Source organism: Brugia malayi (assembly GCF_000002995.4).
Source record: "Brugia malayi strain FR3 genome assembly, contig: Bm_v4_Chr3_scaffold_001, whole genome shotgun sequence".
NCBI classification, from domain to species: domain Eukaryota; kingdom Metazoa; phylum Nematoda; class Chromadorea; order Rhabditida; family Onchocercidae; genus Brugia; species Brugia malayi.
Window position 1 is genome coordinate 8,583,416 of NW_025062477.1, and position 14,642 is coordinate 8,598,057.

Consider the following 14,642-nt stretch of genomic DNA (forward strand, 5'->3'; position numbering starts at 1 on the left):
ACCATCATGGATCCAGATGATGTTGTATGAGCTATAATTTACCATAAATTTGTGAGCAAGAATTTGCCTATTTTCCGAAGTTTTTCCAAAATTGCATTGTTGGTACTTTTGCATAACACGAAAATAAATTATTATGTCAGTGTCAATTCTTTCCCCTGTTTCAGTTATGACTAGTTTCTATTTCTGTTTCAGTATTAGCAAACTTAGAAGTGAAGCTAGGTAACGTATTCCATACATGAAAGTTCAGCTGAAGTTTTAGTGTAGTAAATTTGCATGAATGGACTTTATGATAGATATTTTACGGATATCGTGCAGATCTTTCTTTGCTCCTAGTCTTTCAACTGCTTAAACATATAAATATCATCTCGTTGTTTGTTTTCAGTTTCAGATTTAAGAAATATGGCTTCTGTTACAAAGATTAATCGAAAGCGAAAAAGCAGGATAGAGCTTCTTGATGAAGTGGAAATCATCAGTATTCAAGAGAATGAGGCTGGAGATGTGCTTGATAGTGTATCCAGTCCAATAAATACATCTGTAACATTTCCTTATCCGTACATTCAGTTCTGTTTTACATTTTTCATGTTTGTAAGATTAAATGTCGAACTATAAAAATATGTAGCAAAATTTGCGAGTAAGTTTATAAAAATGAATACTAGCACTTCTTTCATTTTAGGACGTTCACGAAGCTTGCACATCTAAAGCATATCGTTGCCTTCTGAACATCAATAATAGTAAGTTGATGAAATAATTCAAAATTTGAGGTGATATTTTATATTTCAACCAATCGGATACATTGCACAGGGAGAAACAATGTGATTCTTTAGAGGATCTTATAAATTTGATAGTTTTACATTTGCTTCACTTTTTAAAAAGTGATCTAATGTTCAGAAAATGCTTACCTTCCATACAAAGAAGGTGAGTGGTCGCCACTGTTTCTATATCGTACTCCGTTCGATCTGACACTGGCAGCAATACGGCAGTCTGGTTCTGAAGGCATAGGACGTTATGAAATCGGAAAAACTTATGGAATGGATACAAGGGCGAAAGCTGGAAATCGTCGAGTCTCAGCAAATATCGTGAATGGAATAAAATCATTTCCTGATCATTTTGGACAATATCAGAAAATGGAAGGCAAAATCAGATGCATAAAGTGAAATTTTTATTCTAAATATTGATACGGAAATATTTATATTATGTAATACTTAAGACTTCTTTTCCAGGTATTACTGGAAAGTAGCTGCTCATCCAGAGAGTTTCATTTATCTTTTTAAAAACTGGAAAGAGGTGGTCGGTGATGATTGTCCGTTTAGGATTGGCGAAGTTCTGAAGTTTCCGAATACTAATTTGAGTACGTTTTTAAAATGTGCCTGTTTTAAATTAAAGTAATAGTCAAATTCTATTTTTTAAAAAGAATTTTATACTAAGATTAAAAATTTTTAAGCCAGTTGTTCACATTGATTCAGGCACTCTACGAATGAGTGATGTTTCATTGCGACGATTAATTGATATAATGAAAGTTCTGAAGGAACATCGTGTTATTGTAACAATTCATCATTTTATGAAAATTATCACAGATATAGAACTTGGATATGGTCTTCGCTATCAGGTGTTTTATGTATTCTTCGACTACTAAAAGTTTTTTTCTGTTGAAAATAAATATATGAATATAGTAGTATTTGAAACTGCTTCAGTTTATCCTCAAGAAAACAAAACGAGTTAAAAATTTTTTAAATTTTCTATTTTTCCTTATGCAAACGTCTTATCGCGTTGTATATTTTTTTGCAACAACTAATTTTTTCTATCATTTAGATTGATAAAAAGTCTTTGTTGAAATGTTTGAAAGCACTTGAAAAGAAGGGCTATCTACACATGTTCCAGACCGTTGTTGTTGAGGAATTTCGATCGAATAAAGTAAATCTTTACTTTGTTAGTGTGTTGTTTTTTAAATAACGTGGACATCACTTCCACAATTTAAATTTCATTATTTAAATGAGGAGACGAAGTGATTGGTAGAAGCACTTGGACACGTAAATACCATTGAATTTTGAATTGATTAAAAGATATTTCCTATATAAATTGAATAAAATATGTTTCAATTTTAGATTTTGGTTATCACTGAAAGTGACATAGCTAAAGCGTCACATCCAGAAGTGGAAGCAGCTATCCGCGTAACGATTAGTGAATATAATGAAAGGGGACGTGTATTTCCACATGGGCAGTTGAGGTTTGTTATAAGGGATGCATGAGTTTTGCAGATTTACTGCTCCAGTTATTTGGAAATATCCACTATTATTTTTGCTGTTTCTTGTCTTTTTTTTTTTTTCAGTTCAATTTTTTCTTTTTGTCCACTTTGTTCTTTGCATGTTAAACAAGCTGAAGTTTCACTCAAAAATTTTCAAATACTAAATGCATTTTCGAGTGCTGTTCAAATGCTGTTTACCAAAGGCTCGCTATATGTGCAAACCTTTGGTAAAGAATTTTTTTTTTTTCAAATTGTTTATGCATATAGTAATTTATAGCACAATGTTAAATTAAAAAGGTAAGGAAGTTTAGAAAATCATTTTGCAGACTCAGTCATAAGAAATCAGAGAAAGACGGTGAGAAATCATCTGATTTCACCTTGGAAGATGCTGTAAGTACTTTTTCTTATACATTTTTTAACAAAATTAATATCGTAAAAATACGCTACTTCCGTTTTTGTTATAAATGTCACACATCTAATTGTCCTTCATTTCCAAATTTGCCTCCTAATCACGTTGAAAACAGTATTGACTGTCATTTGCGAGATATGTTATAAATGACTAATTTCAAAGTGGATAGTTTTTCTTCCTTTTTTTTTTTTCCTTTATAAGCGTGTTCAGTTAGTGAAAATCGTAATTTATGAAGGGTAATGAACTTGTGTGGAAATAATAATTATGACACGTCAAAAATAATAAAAGTCCTCGTGAAAAAAATTGTTGGTTGCAGTGTCATCGATTGACATAATCTAATGAATGATACTGCAGGAAATCCTTGAAAATGACAGTTTAAAAGAAATGACGGTTGATAAAAGATTGGCAATGTTTCGATTGCAAATGATGCGACGCTTATCTATCATTTTTCCTGAGCAACAATGTTATGTATGAAATTTACTCGTCTTACATTTGTTGTATTGGCAGCAGAATTACTAATAATAGCTTTTTTAGTGTCTCAAGAAATGCATTTGTTTATGATGAAGTATTTCTTTTATAACTTTTCTTGGATATTTGTTAACATACTAGGAAATTTGTCTATTGAGCTTAAGGCTCTGTTTATTAAAACCAATTATGAAGGAGGCTTGTGATCAAATGTTTGGCTCATTCAACTTATAAAAAGAAATATTAAAATTTTGAAAAAAAAAAAAAGAAAAATGTGCTGTGAATATATTTGAAAATTCGATTTTTTCAAACACTTATTTCAAATGTATTTCCTATTTTATTTTGTTTTTGGCTAACAATGGGCTAAAAGTTTATCCAGAATTTCAAAAGCATAAGTTGAACCGGGAATATCACTTCCTTTGAAAAGAAGCAGGTTTAGTTCAGGATGAAAGTTTGATGTTTTCAAATTTTTTTTGAAATAAATAAGTTAAGCTTTCACCAACGCTAATGTTTATATTTTTTGCCGGAATAGAATCAAGTTGCTTTCCGTTGAAAATTATCTCAAAAAATTATATGACAAGTTGTGATTTTCTTCTCCTGTAGCTTTCTTGTATATTTTATTTTGTTTTTCATTAGTGTTAAATTTGCATGTGTTTACAGAATACTGTAGGAACTCACTTCGGATTTCAACCGCCGGATATCAACTGTGAAACAGGAATCATTCTCCCACAGACTGAATGTAGAGGTGAAAATGCAGTTTCAGTGGATGAAAGTAGTTCAACTAGTGAAAAGTTACTATTGAACACTCGATTACTCAGTGATATGTATGGTCAACAAAATAAAATGATTCGATGTTGTATAATACATCAGTTAGCCTGGCATTGCTTGTACGGATTGCCGCAAGGAACAAAGCCAAATGTATGGGAGAGGTAAATGGATTTTCATTGTTTTGGATTGTTATTACCACTGCAACTGTACTTTCATAACTTGTCTCTTATTGATGCTGCTATGTAAGCACTTTACTTTCCATGTAAATTCTTTAATATATGGATCATACATATGAAGAATTTATTAAATTGGATTTTGGAACTTAATATCAATTTTCTAAAGATGAAATTATATATTCTCTTTATATGAATATGTAACTTGAGCTCCGAGTATTTTTATATACTGAGTGAAAAATTTTTAACTACATTTGAAAATAAATTTAAAATTTTACATTATATTTTGGATATACTGGAGTACGCGCAGTTTTAAATCTATGTTTTTTACGACAGTATTCAGCATAACAATTTCACGTTTATATTTGTTATAACTAACTAACAGTTCTAATAAAATAAGGTGACTTATAAAATTGTGAAAATACTAACACCAGTTAGTATTTAGCATAATATTCAGTTTGTATTCAGCATAACAATTTCACGTTTATATTTGTTATAACTAACTAACAGTTCTAATAAAATAAGGTGACTTATAAAATTGTGAAAATACCAACACCAGTTAGTATTTAGCATAATATTCAGTTTGCTAATTTCCAAATGAGGATTTCTTTGGGGAAATTATAGATTTTCCCATTGATTTACTAATTTATTTATTGATTTCCATTGTTTGCTTATATTGGTACATATAGATTTCCACCTTGTCAAGCGCCTGGACCAGGAATGCCAGTCAGCCAGTGTCCGGTTTATGTGGATGATGAATCCCCATATCGTTTCGTGCCACCGATACCCTCGCATCAGGATTTGCCACATGGATGGTTCTTATTACAAGATTTGATAAATGTATTGCCATTATCGATCTATGTGTTGTTTGTGAATATGAAAAATAAGGTAACTTAATTTTAAAATTCCCTATAAAATTTTCGTTTTCACATTTTTATCCTTTATTTTCTAATCTTCACAAAAAAATCGATCAATCAGATCATTATTATTGATCATATTGAATTAATTGTAGGTGGAAGTAATCGAATCCTATTTGAAGGATCCAGTTTTACGTCATATGTTAATTAGTGATCTTCCAATAAATATACGTGTGAAATTGTTGAGTAATAAAAAAGCCGTTCTGCAGGTATGATAACATAAAAATTTAGAAGCATATGAGTAACCAATGTATTTTTATCTGTATTATTAATCAGTGCTTGTTATTTTGCATTACTGCTAATAGTTTGAACTTAAGTTCTCATAAGTGTGTTTAATTATAACCGCAACTTCTCAGTCTTTGATTTCTTAGCTGGAGCACATTTTGCTTACGTTGTGTGGTTTCGGATTGGCGAGAGTTGGTCCGACTGTAGATGCCAAAAAAGTAATAAATACAGAACTGGTAAGTTCTTTTTTTAAAAAAAATTTGAACTGTAATCTATGCTGGAACCTCTAAGCTTCCTCATTCTTTAGCAATACTTCTACCTGGCTCGTGGTGGTTATTTACGCGATACGAGTACTTCACAGAAGGGATACTGCCGTGTATCAATGCCAATCGATCAGTACACCAAATATGAATATATATTCGACACATTGGATGTATGTTTGGAAAATTTTTAATGATTTTCCAAGTAAAATGCAAGGAATTGATAGGTTCAAATCCAAATTTCATATTTCAGTCATTTTCTTATACTAACGATAGAATTAAAGCACTATTTTTGATACATTTTTTTAATTCTTAAATTCAGTCATTTATAGGATGTAATCTATTATTGGCATCATCTGCGAGCAATTGTGCAAAGCACACCATTATCATTCAGAATGGAAACATCGGTTAATTTTTCTTTTTTCCTCGATTTTGCCTTGCATTTGGTTCTATCAGTGCTTTTGTCAAATCCATCAGCGCTTCTGATTTTTCGGCGAAACGTCCTGTTGAGTTTTTATGCTTCACTCCAAATTTTAGAGCGCTGAAGTATTTTTCTAAACTGAATAAATTTCTATAAATCTGTAGCAGGTTTTTGCACTTAAAACATACATGAAGTAAAAAAAAAGAATCAAAATAGCATCGAGTCTGTAGTTACGCGTTCATTAAATTCATTTCCAGTTCTCTTGCTAAACTGCAGAACATAGTTTGTGTAATTTTCAGCAGGAAGATGTGCGGATGTACAAGAAATATACAATTGGAATGTTCGACCGGTCTCAAATTGTAAAACCTTTTGAAGATGTATGCGCAACTTTTTCACCTGTTTTGCCTCATGATGGCTGCGCAGGTTTTGACTCCTCTTTTTTTATGTAAGTTCATTCCTTTAGATGGGCATAGCGGAAAATTATAAATAGGACTGAATTCATTAATATATGGTCGATGGGAAGTATGAGCTGAGTTTCAGTAAAGGCTGGATAACACTTAGAAAAAAACAATCTTTTATTGTTTTTCTTCCATCTAATAAAACATAAACAGTCATTATTAAATGTAATATAATGTGCAATGCGCAGCCTCGCAACTTGTTTCAGTAGCATCATCATTTATGAAGTTCTATTTAGTTGATTTGTTTCAGCATGATTTTAATTGTATCACCTATGCTTTTGCAGACATTTGAGAAGACACTGGGACATCAATCCTCGACCGATTGAATTTGTTAGCTGGTTTTTGCATGAATGGCGCCGAGCAACTGAAAAAACGAAGTCGTTTGTTGAATCGCGAGTAAAGAATTATCAGAATTCGTGGAATTCTTATTTCAGAGCTTTAGTACCATCAGATAGTGGCATCTTTCGAAGGTGCGAGTTTCCAGTTCATGTTTTCTCTCCAGTCTCTCTGAAAAAATGTGTTATCTTAAACTTTTATTTCTATTCCAGAAAGTTTTCTTATCAATTAAAAAAGCAAAAACTAATTGATTATCCATGTTTCATTGTAACAAGGTAGACAAAGAATTGATTGTCTTTCGTTTTCTTTATGCCTTCTTTTTTTTTTTTATTTAGTGGCTTTAAAGAAAAACTAAAAAACTATTCATAATTTCCTCGCTTGATAAATTGGGATTGAGTTTGGTAAGACATCCAAACTTTAAGTAAACTTATGTTTTTTTATAGAACAGCAAGTGACAATCATGCATTGGTACGAGCAAATCCTGGTTCCCTTGGTCGTAAAAGTAGCTATTATAGTTCGAAGTCATTTAAAGGAAAGAAGAAGCGTCCATATGATGAAGTTGACATTATTTCAGAGCAACGCCGTGTACATCTGAGAAACAGATTTACTTCACTGGAACGCAATATGGTAATTTTTATAAAAATTTTTATGTTTTTAATTGAAATTTTTTCTTTATACGAAAGCAATACAATGAATATGTCATTTCGACTTGTAAGAATTTCATTTCCAGTTGATCCTTATTCGGGCTGTTGGCTTCTTTTTGAATCCGATGTATCGCTTTTGGTTGGAACCTGCTGTTCTGCGAGATATTATGCATGAAAATGTTCAAGTACTATTTATTTACAATGATTTTAGTGTTATTTACACCGCTACTGCTCAAGTCGTTTAGAACGGTTTTTTGCAAATATTTGTTTGCTGTAACAATTGAATTAGCAATGAAACAGTTTAGATGTTCTTTCCCCTATATTTTTTGACGTTTTAGGAAGCGCGTTCCAAAACAGTGCAGAGTTTAATGGCAGCTGGAGTTCGTGAAATGAAGCGAGCTGAACGTGTAACATATTTGCAGCGGATTGTCAAAAATTTGTCTTCATTCAAGGTTTGGTTTTATTCGTATTGTATTTTCTCAAAAATGAAATGTTGCTAATAGGTTTGATATTTTTGGTTTCGAAATGATGCAGGAAGTTTTCAGGAAATGAGGGCCTTAAGAAGCCAGCTTGCTTTTCATCCAATTTCGGATTCAGCTTTGAAGAAGAAATTTTTTATTGAGGCTTTCAATAAGGCGAAACAATTGTTATTTATGTAATTCAGTTTTCTTCTTTTCATATATAATTTTTTTTCAAAAGCAAATATAGTTTTTCAAAAAATTCAAAAAACTGATCAAAGGTTTTAATTGGAATCTAATCCCATTAAGAACTGTGAGTTTATATGTTTAAGGGAATCGGAAAAATTACCAAAAACTAGCGAGGATGATGAATCATTCGAAAAATTTATAAACATTGGTAAAATAAACATATCAACAGAAGTGCAAAGAACTTTAGCAGTTCCGATACGATCGCAGAAACCGAAGGATCCAAATCAGATCCGTCACTGCGTTGCTTTCAACGTTGTTGTGGTACGCAGTTCTTATAATAATTACCTTGTTGTATTTTTTATTTCAGAAGACAAACTATTCCCACAACAAAACTTTTGGGGTAGTATGGATTCAATTTTTAAATTATTTTGCTACTTGGTTTCTCTGGTAGAAATGATTTTTTAAAAATTTTAATGAAAGTTTTTAAAGGAGCAAATCTTAAATGATTGAGTTCTGGAGAATGCGAATCGTTAGAACAATTCTTTTTTAGCAGTTCAAATATTTCAAAATATTCAAAGCGTATTTTCAGGGGGCTTTGATAAGTGAGCAGGATTTAACAAATAAAAGTATGGAGTATATTTTTGAGAAGTTGGGAGTTCCAGCTGTTACACGGATACTCGAACAGCTTCGTATTGATGGCCTTATCACCAGACAAAGATTCCCTATTGAAGATTCAAAATTTTCTTGGAAAAGCCAAGCAACATTATCATTCAAGTAAATTTGAATAATTTTAGTGGTAGGTGTATATTTAGTATCTTTATTGGTAATGAAATTTAGCATCAAAAAATGAAAATTATTTTATAGCTTTCGACACTTTTTTAATCATCGTTTCCATCCGGACATGTTAGAACAACTTATTGGATCCAGCGAAGAAATGGAACGTGGCACAGAATTTTCGGCCGATGATGATAGTGCTGGCACTGTTGCAGCTGTTACTAGATGCTTCTATGCAGGAGTAACTGAAATACTTATTTTTCCATAATTTAAAATTTTGTGAAATTGACATTACTGAAATCTTTAGAAGTAACTGTTTCGTTTACCGCTGCAGGAACATTCTTCTTAACGTATCATCGTTTTTAACTGGAAACTTTGTATTCTGAATCTTACTGTGCTGTTGAAACCGGTTACTAAAATATGCCTTTTTTTTTTTTCTTAATTAAATTTTTTAGCCTGCGCTGAAAATAATTATGGATGATAATGTATTGGAATGTTTCGATGCGTCTTCTCAAGAAGTGAGTTACAATTTTATGGTTACAGGCTTCACTTATTGAGGTAAATAATGAGAATGTGAAAATCAGCATCATATTTTTCTCCCTTACGGTACATTGTTGTTTTTTTTTATTTATTTTTATTATTGACTTCTCTTATAGTTTCGATGGCTAACCAACCAACTTGTTCAAGAGAGTAGTCATTTTCTTAATTACTGTTCACTCTTATAATTTCTAAGATGGTCTCAAATATATTCCATGAACTAGTAAACTGGTATTGTATATTATTATTGTTTGAAAATTGTTGCAAATTTGTTCTAATCTACATTTTTAAATTATGTTTATAAATTATGTTAATTTTAAGCAAATCGTGAACGCTACTAAACAGCTACGGTATTTGGAGTCGGCAGATTTGCATTTGGAACGGATAACTGTGAAACCCGAAGGAGATTACACACTGTGTGATATTCCTGATTTGCAGCAGATTTTAGATTCACTAAAGCAGATTTACTCGTTAGAAATGATAAGAAACGCAAATTTTGATGATTATTTAATGTTACAATCGACTTTCTCACGTTCATTTTTGCGTCGAATTCACACAGCAATAAAGGAATCGAAATTTATTGGGATGTCGATTGAAGAGTTAACAGTGAGTATTTGAAATCAAAAAGTTTAAAGGTGATCAGATTTTGAGAAAAGAGATTAAATTCCGGCTTTGAGAGTTCTCGCAGTGTCGGGAATTTTCTGGTCATAGTTTTGAATTTTGAAGTATATTTTCAATATTCTAGTTACTGTAATTTTTATCGCATTGCAGTTCCTCTAGAAATTATCTTCCGTTTACTTTTTAATTTCAGATAGTTTTAAAAAACACTGGTTCAGTGGTAAGTTTGGCTGTGCAACAAATGGTAGAAGATTCACAGTTGATAACTGTTGGTGTTGATACGGTAAGGTATGTACTCCCAGCTTACAGTGACTGTTGGCTTGTTCCTTATGGGAAGCTTGTCTATGTTCCAGCTCCTTGGTTTACTCCATGTGGTGAAATTTATGCACCTGCTGTGAGGTACGTGTTTCGTAACTTGTTCTAAAGATTTTCGAACGAAATTTGCAATAGGATTAGTTTCAAGAACTTTTTTAATTTAATTTCGAATCGTAATATTTTCTCATTTTGGAAAGTGTTTTATTATCTTCATTCTCTTAGTTTCATTTTGTTGATCTTGCTAAAACGGTTTAGCAGAAGAATAGTTGTCTGTAAATACATAAGATTGGCAGTAAGTTGAAGCTTTTCATTTTAAGGTGGATGGCAGAAGGTGTCTTGTTCTCAATCATTGGTCGTCCTGGATGTCCTATTGATGAATTGAAAAGACAGTTCGCATATGTTCTGCAACCACGAATGTTGCTGGAAATGATTCGAATATTGGAACTATGTAGTTGCATTCGTATTCAAAAGTTAACTTCTAGGACATTCAAAAGAAGATCTGTGTTTGAAAATGGTGAATTTGAACCCCATTATATTCCATTATTCAAAAAGTCAGGTTGTCTGTTAATTTTAAAATATCATTTCAACTCATTTCAATTAAATTATAAGAATAGCTAGTTTCTACACGATGCTAAGTTTTAGCTGTTGCAAATTTTAAGGGAACCTTATCAAGGTTGGTAGTTTGCGAAAATTGATCATGTTTTTCTATATTGGTTGATCAGGTTTAGTTTTTTGCATTAAATGTCGCTTGCTTTTCTAATTATAAGATTTATTTTGCTTATGACGAATAGATTGATTCATAGTGTGCTTCTCCCATTCAAAATAAGTAATTTACAATTTTGTAACGGTGAAGGCATATTTTGGATGGAATTGTGAAGTTGGATAAACATTTATTGAAAAGAGAAACATAAGATGTAGGCGAATATATGAAATAATGAATATATGAAAATATTGAAAGAAAAATACATATAAAGTGGTTGAATTCTATGTTCAATATTCTAGTAATTTCTATCGCACTGCATTTCTTTGGAAGAATCCATCATGTATTTCAATTTAAGATAATATTAAAAAATAGTGGTTGAGTGCTGTGTTTGGCGAATATATAAAAAGATTTGTTGAAAAAAGAAACATGTTCATATTCAGAAATTAACTTTCAGGATATTTAAAAGAAAGTATGTGTTTGAAAACGATGAATTCTGAACTTAGAAAAAACTAATATTCAAGCTGACCAATTAGGAATTTATTGATACCATGTATATATTTACCAACTTATTCAGTTCAAACGGAAGTGGAAGGAGATGTATTTTATGTGTCTGCGACCAAAAATGCAATGGAACAATTTTCACGAATATTTGGCACGGTACCACAACCTGCAGTTCTTAAATCGACTCGTCCAGAAGACATTTAATTGCCAGTTCGAGTTATGTAACCCTACTTTTATCTATTTTGTTCCCTTGCTTATCCTTTAATTTCCTTTTCGAGTTCACAAAATCATGTTTTTCATCTATAGAAGTTCAGCTGTAACATTGCAATTTAGTAAAGTGGTTAAATCAACTCTGCTCATCTACATTTATTGATTGAATGATTTTTCTTTATTTTTCTTTGAGAGAAGAATGACAAAAGGAGTAAGGAAAATCGAGGTTCATACCCAACCCAAACCGGTCGTTATTAATGTTTCCTGTCTCTATGATGGGTTGAGTTTTTTTCTTGTATCTTCTTTCCCTTTTTTGTTTCTACAGGTTAGAGTGAACTTGAGAAAGTTTTGCGACAGGTGTAAAGTCCCTTTCTTTGTAAAATTGGAGAAGGTAGTCTGATTTTTTAATCTTAACATGAAAATGTTCTTGATTTCTTGATATGAGAAGAAATTTTCGTTTCTTATTAACCAGTTTTTATCAGTTTTTTTTTTTAAATATGTGTAGGAAATTGCCTTTTCAGAGATTTTTTTTTCTATAAACTTTTTTAAGAAATTCTGAACTTTATTGCGCATTTTATGTTTTTGTATGTGCTTCGCTTACCTAGAGAATGTTAAAGCAAAAAGAAAACAGACATGTGTTCAGGTTAATTTCAGAGTTTCTAGCATCCTAACAAATTCACATTTGCTCCCTTAGTTTTTTAGCATCCATTAAAATTCACCTTTATTTTCTGTCATCTGAATCTAATTTTAAATCTTTATGTTAATTTGAAGTGGTTCTAAGATGTGTAGATTTGATTTCAGTGATAAATTTATGAAGACATTTTAAAAACCTAATTTTTAAAAGTTTCGTTGTTTTTTATTTTTCATATTTTTTCTCTATTAGATTTGTTGAACCGTAAATTGTATTGAAAAGCGAACAACTGCAGACACGATTTTTAACATTGTTTCATATTTGAAGTCTACGTCTAAACTGCAATGTTTGCCACCTTCTTTAAGAACTGTTAGACCCAAAAAAGAATATGGAGAAAATTTTAAATCGCCTACCTTTACTTAAAATTATCTATGGTATTATTTTTTGCCAAGTCCTGATCTATTTTCATCTTGAACAGAGGATTTTTGCAGTATTTGTTACTAATTACACGGCAACAATGCTACATGTTTTTAATGGTCCAGTTGAGCCAGTGTCGTTGGCTGAATTCCAGAAGGCCAAAGGAAATAAAACTTTGTTCTCGTGTCATACCGTAAGCTGTCTTTTTTCCAGTGATTCATTATTCTTAAATACTAAGATTCGGTTGGTTTCTAGGTGGGTTCGTGAGTGTATTTCCTAGCGACCTCACAGAATTTTAAGACTACTATATTTTGTGTGGTAAATATTTTTAGTTTTAATTGTTGGTAATAAAGTTTTGAAATCACTATTCAGGATTTTCACACACTCTGTTAATTAATTTTAATTTCCTTATGGATGGTGCTGTTTTTTCACTAGATGTGAAGACAGTATGGCACCGCTGGTGGAAACAGTTGAGATCCTTTTATAAAATTAAGAGAATTTTTCATGATATTGCAGTGGGAATTGCTTCTGCTTATATGGATAACATAATAGGAAAACAAAGAAATGAAAACATTGAGACTTGATATTTCGGAGGCAGTTTGTGGCTATTAAAGTTGAGAGTTTCCGGATTTCCCGCATGGTATGCTGTGTAAATCATAATGACGTATTTGTAATGAAGAAATAACATGGTTTTAATTTATCGAATTGCTAATCATAATTAGAAAATGTGGGATTCGAAATATTAAAGATTTATCCGTGCGATGCGATATCGCAGTTTCTCTACATTTATTAGAAGTGAAGGCTGGTGACTTGAGATTTCCAGTTACGCAACGATCACAATATCATTTTGAGAGCTGAACTGTGTTATGATTTTGGAAGATTCCGTAAAAGTCTTTACTGAAAGGGATATGCCATGCGGGATGGCTTATGATAAAAATTTTCTCATTGTTGTGCTATTTGCGAAATTGAAGTCATTGATTTGTGCGAAAATTTTGAGAGAAGCAAGCGATTGAGCAAAGTTTGAACAGATTGTTTTTTGAAATATGCAACATGAGAAAGAAATTTGCATCAAACTGCTTGGAGTGATGATATTTTTTTTAGCATTGAGAATCTGATTAGTGCTACAGAATTGCACTCAGAACTTCTGATGTCTCTAATTGTGTATTGTTATGAAATCCTAGGGCATTTTTGGAATGTTGTCCCTTCAAATCAATGATTTATCTCTTTTTATAGATAAGACTTCGATAACGCCCTGAAAGTACATCTTTTTTTATGTTTAGAAATAAAATTTTTTCCAAATCACTTCATCCTTAACTCAACATTTAATGATAATGCTGTTGAAAAATTAAATGATTCTAGAAACGACAAATTATTTACCATGAAGATGGACGACGATTTGTGGGAGACAAAATTGAAAATGAACAAAGTGTTTCCAGTCTGTGGTCTACAGCTCTAACACGTTCAGTAGCACAGGATTTGAAAGATAGATCTAATGAAGATTTCACGTTGCGCAATCTTGGGCTTATACATTACGGTGAGTTTTTTGTTCACAACAAGGGAACGAAGGATGATAGACACATGAGTACATTTCCAAACTGCTTATCTTTCTAAAACATTTCTTTTTCTTTATCTTCTTTCAATTCTTTTACAGTTCACTTATTTCTAGTGTTTCAAAAAAATACTCAAAAACACATTTATTTCCAGTGTCTCATTTGTTGCAACAAATCGTGTCACAACGGAATGTACGGACAACGTTCATATTGATAGCTTTGAACATTGCATTAATCTTACTGTTTCTCTACATTTTTGTATTCTGATTTCGTGCCATAGTATAGTATTCTTCAAGATACAAAAACTGCCTACGTATATTACATTTATTCAAAATGAATTTAGTAATTGGGGGCTTTCATTATTACTGAAATGATAAAACTTGAAGCCTACAGCTATATGTTATGACACATTTATGCCCTT

At 31.7% G+C, this 14,642-nt stretch overlaps 2 protein-coding genes across 3 annotated transcripts; both read left to right on the plus strand.

Annotated features, from left to right (window-relative positions):
• Positions 1 to 399: 399 nt before the first annotated feature.
• On the plus strand, positions 400 to 11,617 carry Bma-tftc-1 (Uncharacterized protein; the record flags this gene model as incomplete). 2 transcript variants are annotated; one of them, XM_043080473.1, is made up of 29 exons in its annotated part: positions 400 to 534; positions 674 to 731; positions 889 to 1,150; positions 1,221 to 1,348; positions 1,464 to 1,606; positions 1,810 to 1,911; positions 2,103 to 2,224; positions 2,569 to 2,632; positions 3,006 to 3,119; positions 3,777 to 4,045; positions 4,747 to 4,945; positions 5,070 to 5,183; positions 5,346 to 5,435; positions 5,507 to 5,632; positions 5,792 to 5,866; positions 6,180 to 6,325; positions 6,623 to 6,808; positions 7,118 to 7,301; positions 7,405 to 7,503; positions 7,657 to 7,770; positions 7,864 to 7,973; positions 8,109 to 8,286; positions 8,555 to 8,739; positions 8,830 to 8,980; positions 9,195 to 9,257; positions 9,598 to 9,882; positions 10,088 to 10,293; positions 10,527 to 10,723; positions 11,487 to 11,617. In XM_043080473.1, 29 exons carry the CDS (start codon positions 400 to 402, stop codon positions 11,615 to 11,617), a joined length of 4,236 nt encoding a protein of 1,411 aa, XP_042936407.1. The 2 variants fall into 2 exon arrangements, with proteins under 2 accessions (XP_042936407.1, XP_042936408.1); XM_043080474.1 differs by lacking the exons at positions 400 to 534; positions 674 to 731; positions 889 to 1,150; ... (4 more) ...; positions 2,569 to 2,632; positions 3,006 to 3,119 and having other exon boundaries at positions 3,939 to 4,045.
• A 1,154-nt stretch (positions 11,618 to 12,771) lies between these two features.
• On the plus strand, positions 12,772 to 14,488 carry Bm3617 (Uncharacterized protein; the record flags this gene model as incomplete). The annotated part of the gene is made up of 3 exons (XM_043080475.1): positions 12,772 to 12,864; positions 14,031 to 14,205; positions 14,376 to 14,488. 3 exons carry the CDS (start codon positions 12,772 to 12,774, stop codon positions 14,486 to 14,488), a joined length of 381 nt encoding a protein of 126 aa, XP_042936409.1.
• Between the last annotated feature and the right edge of the window lie 154 nt (positions 14,489 to 14,642).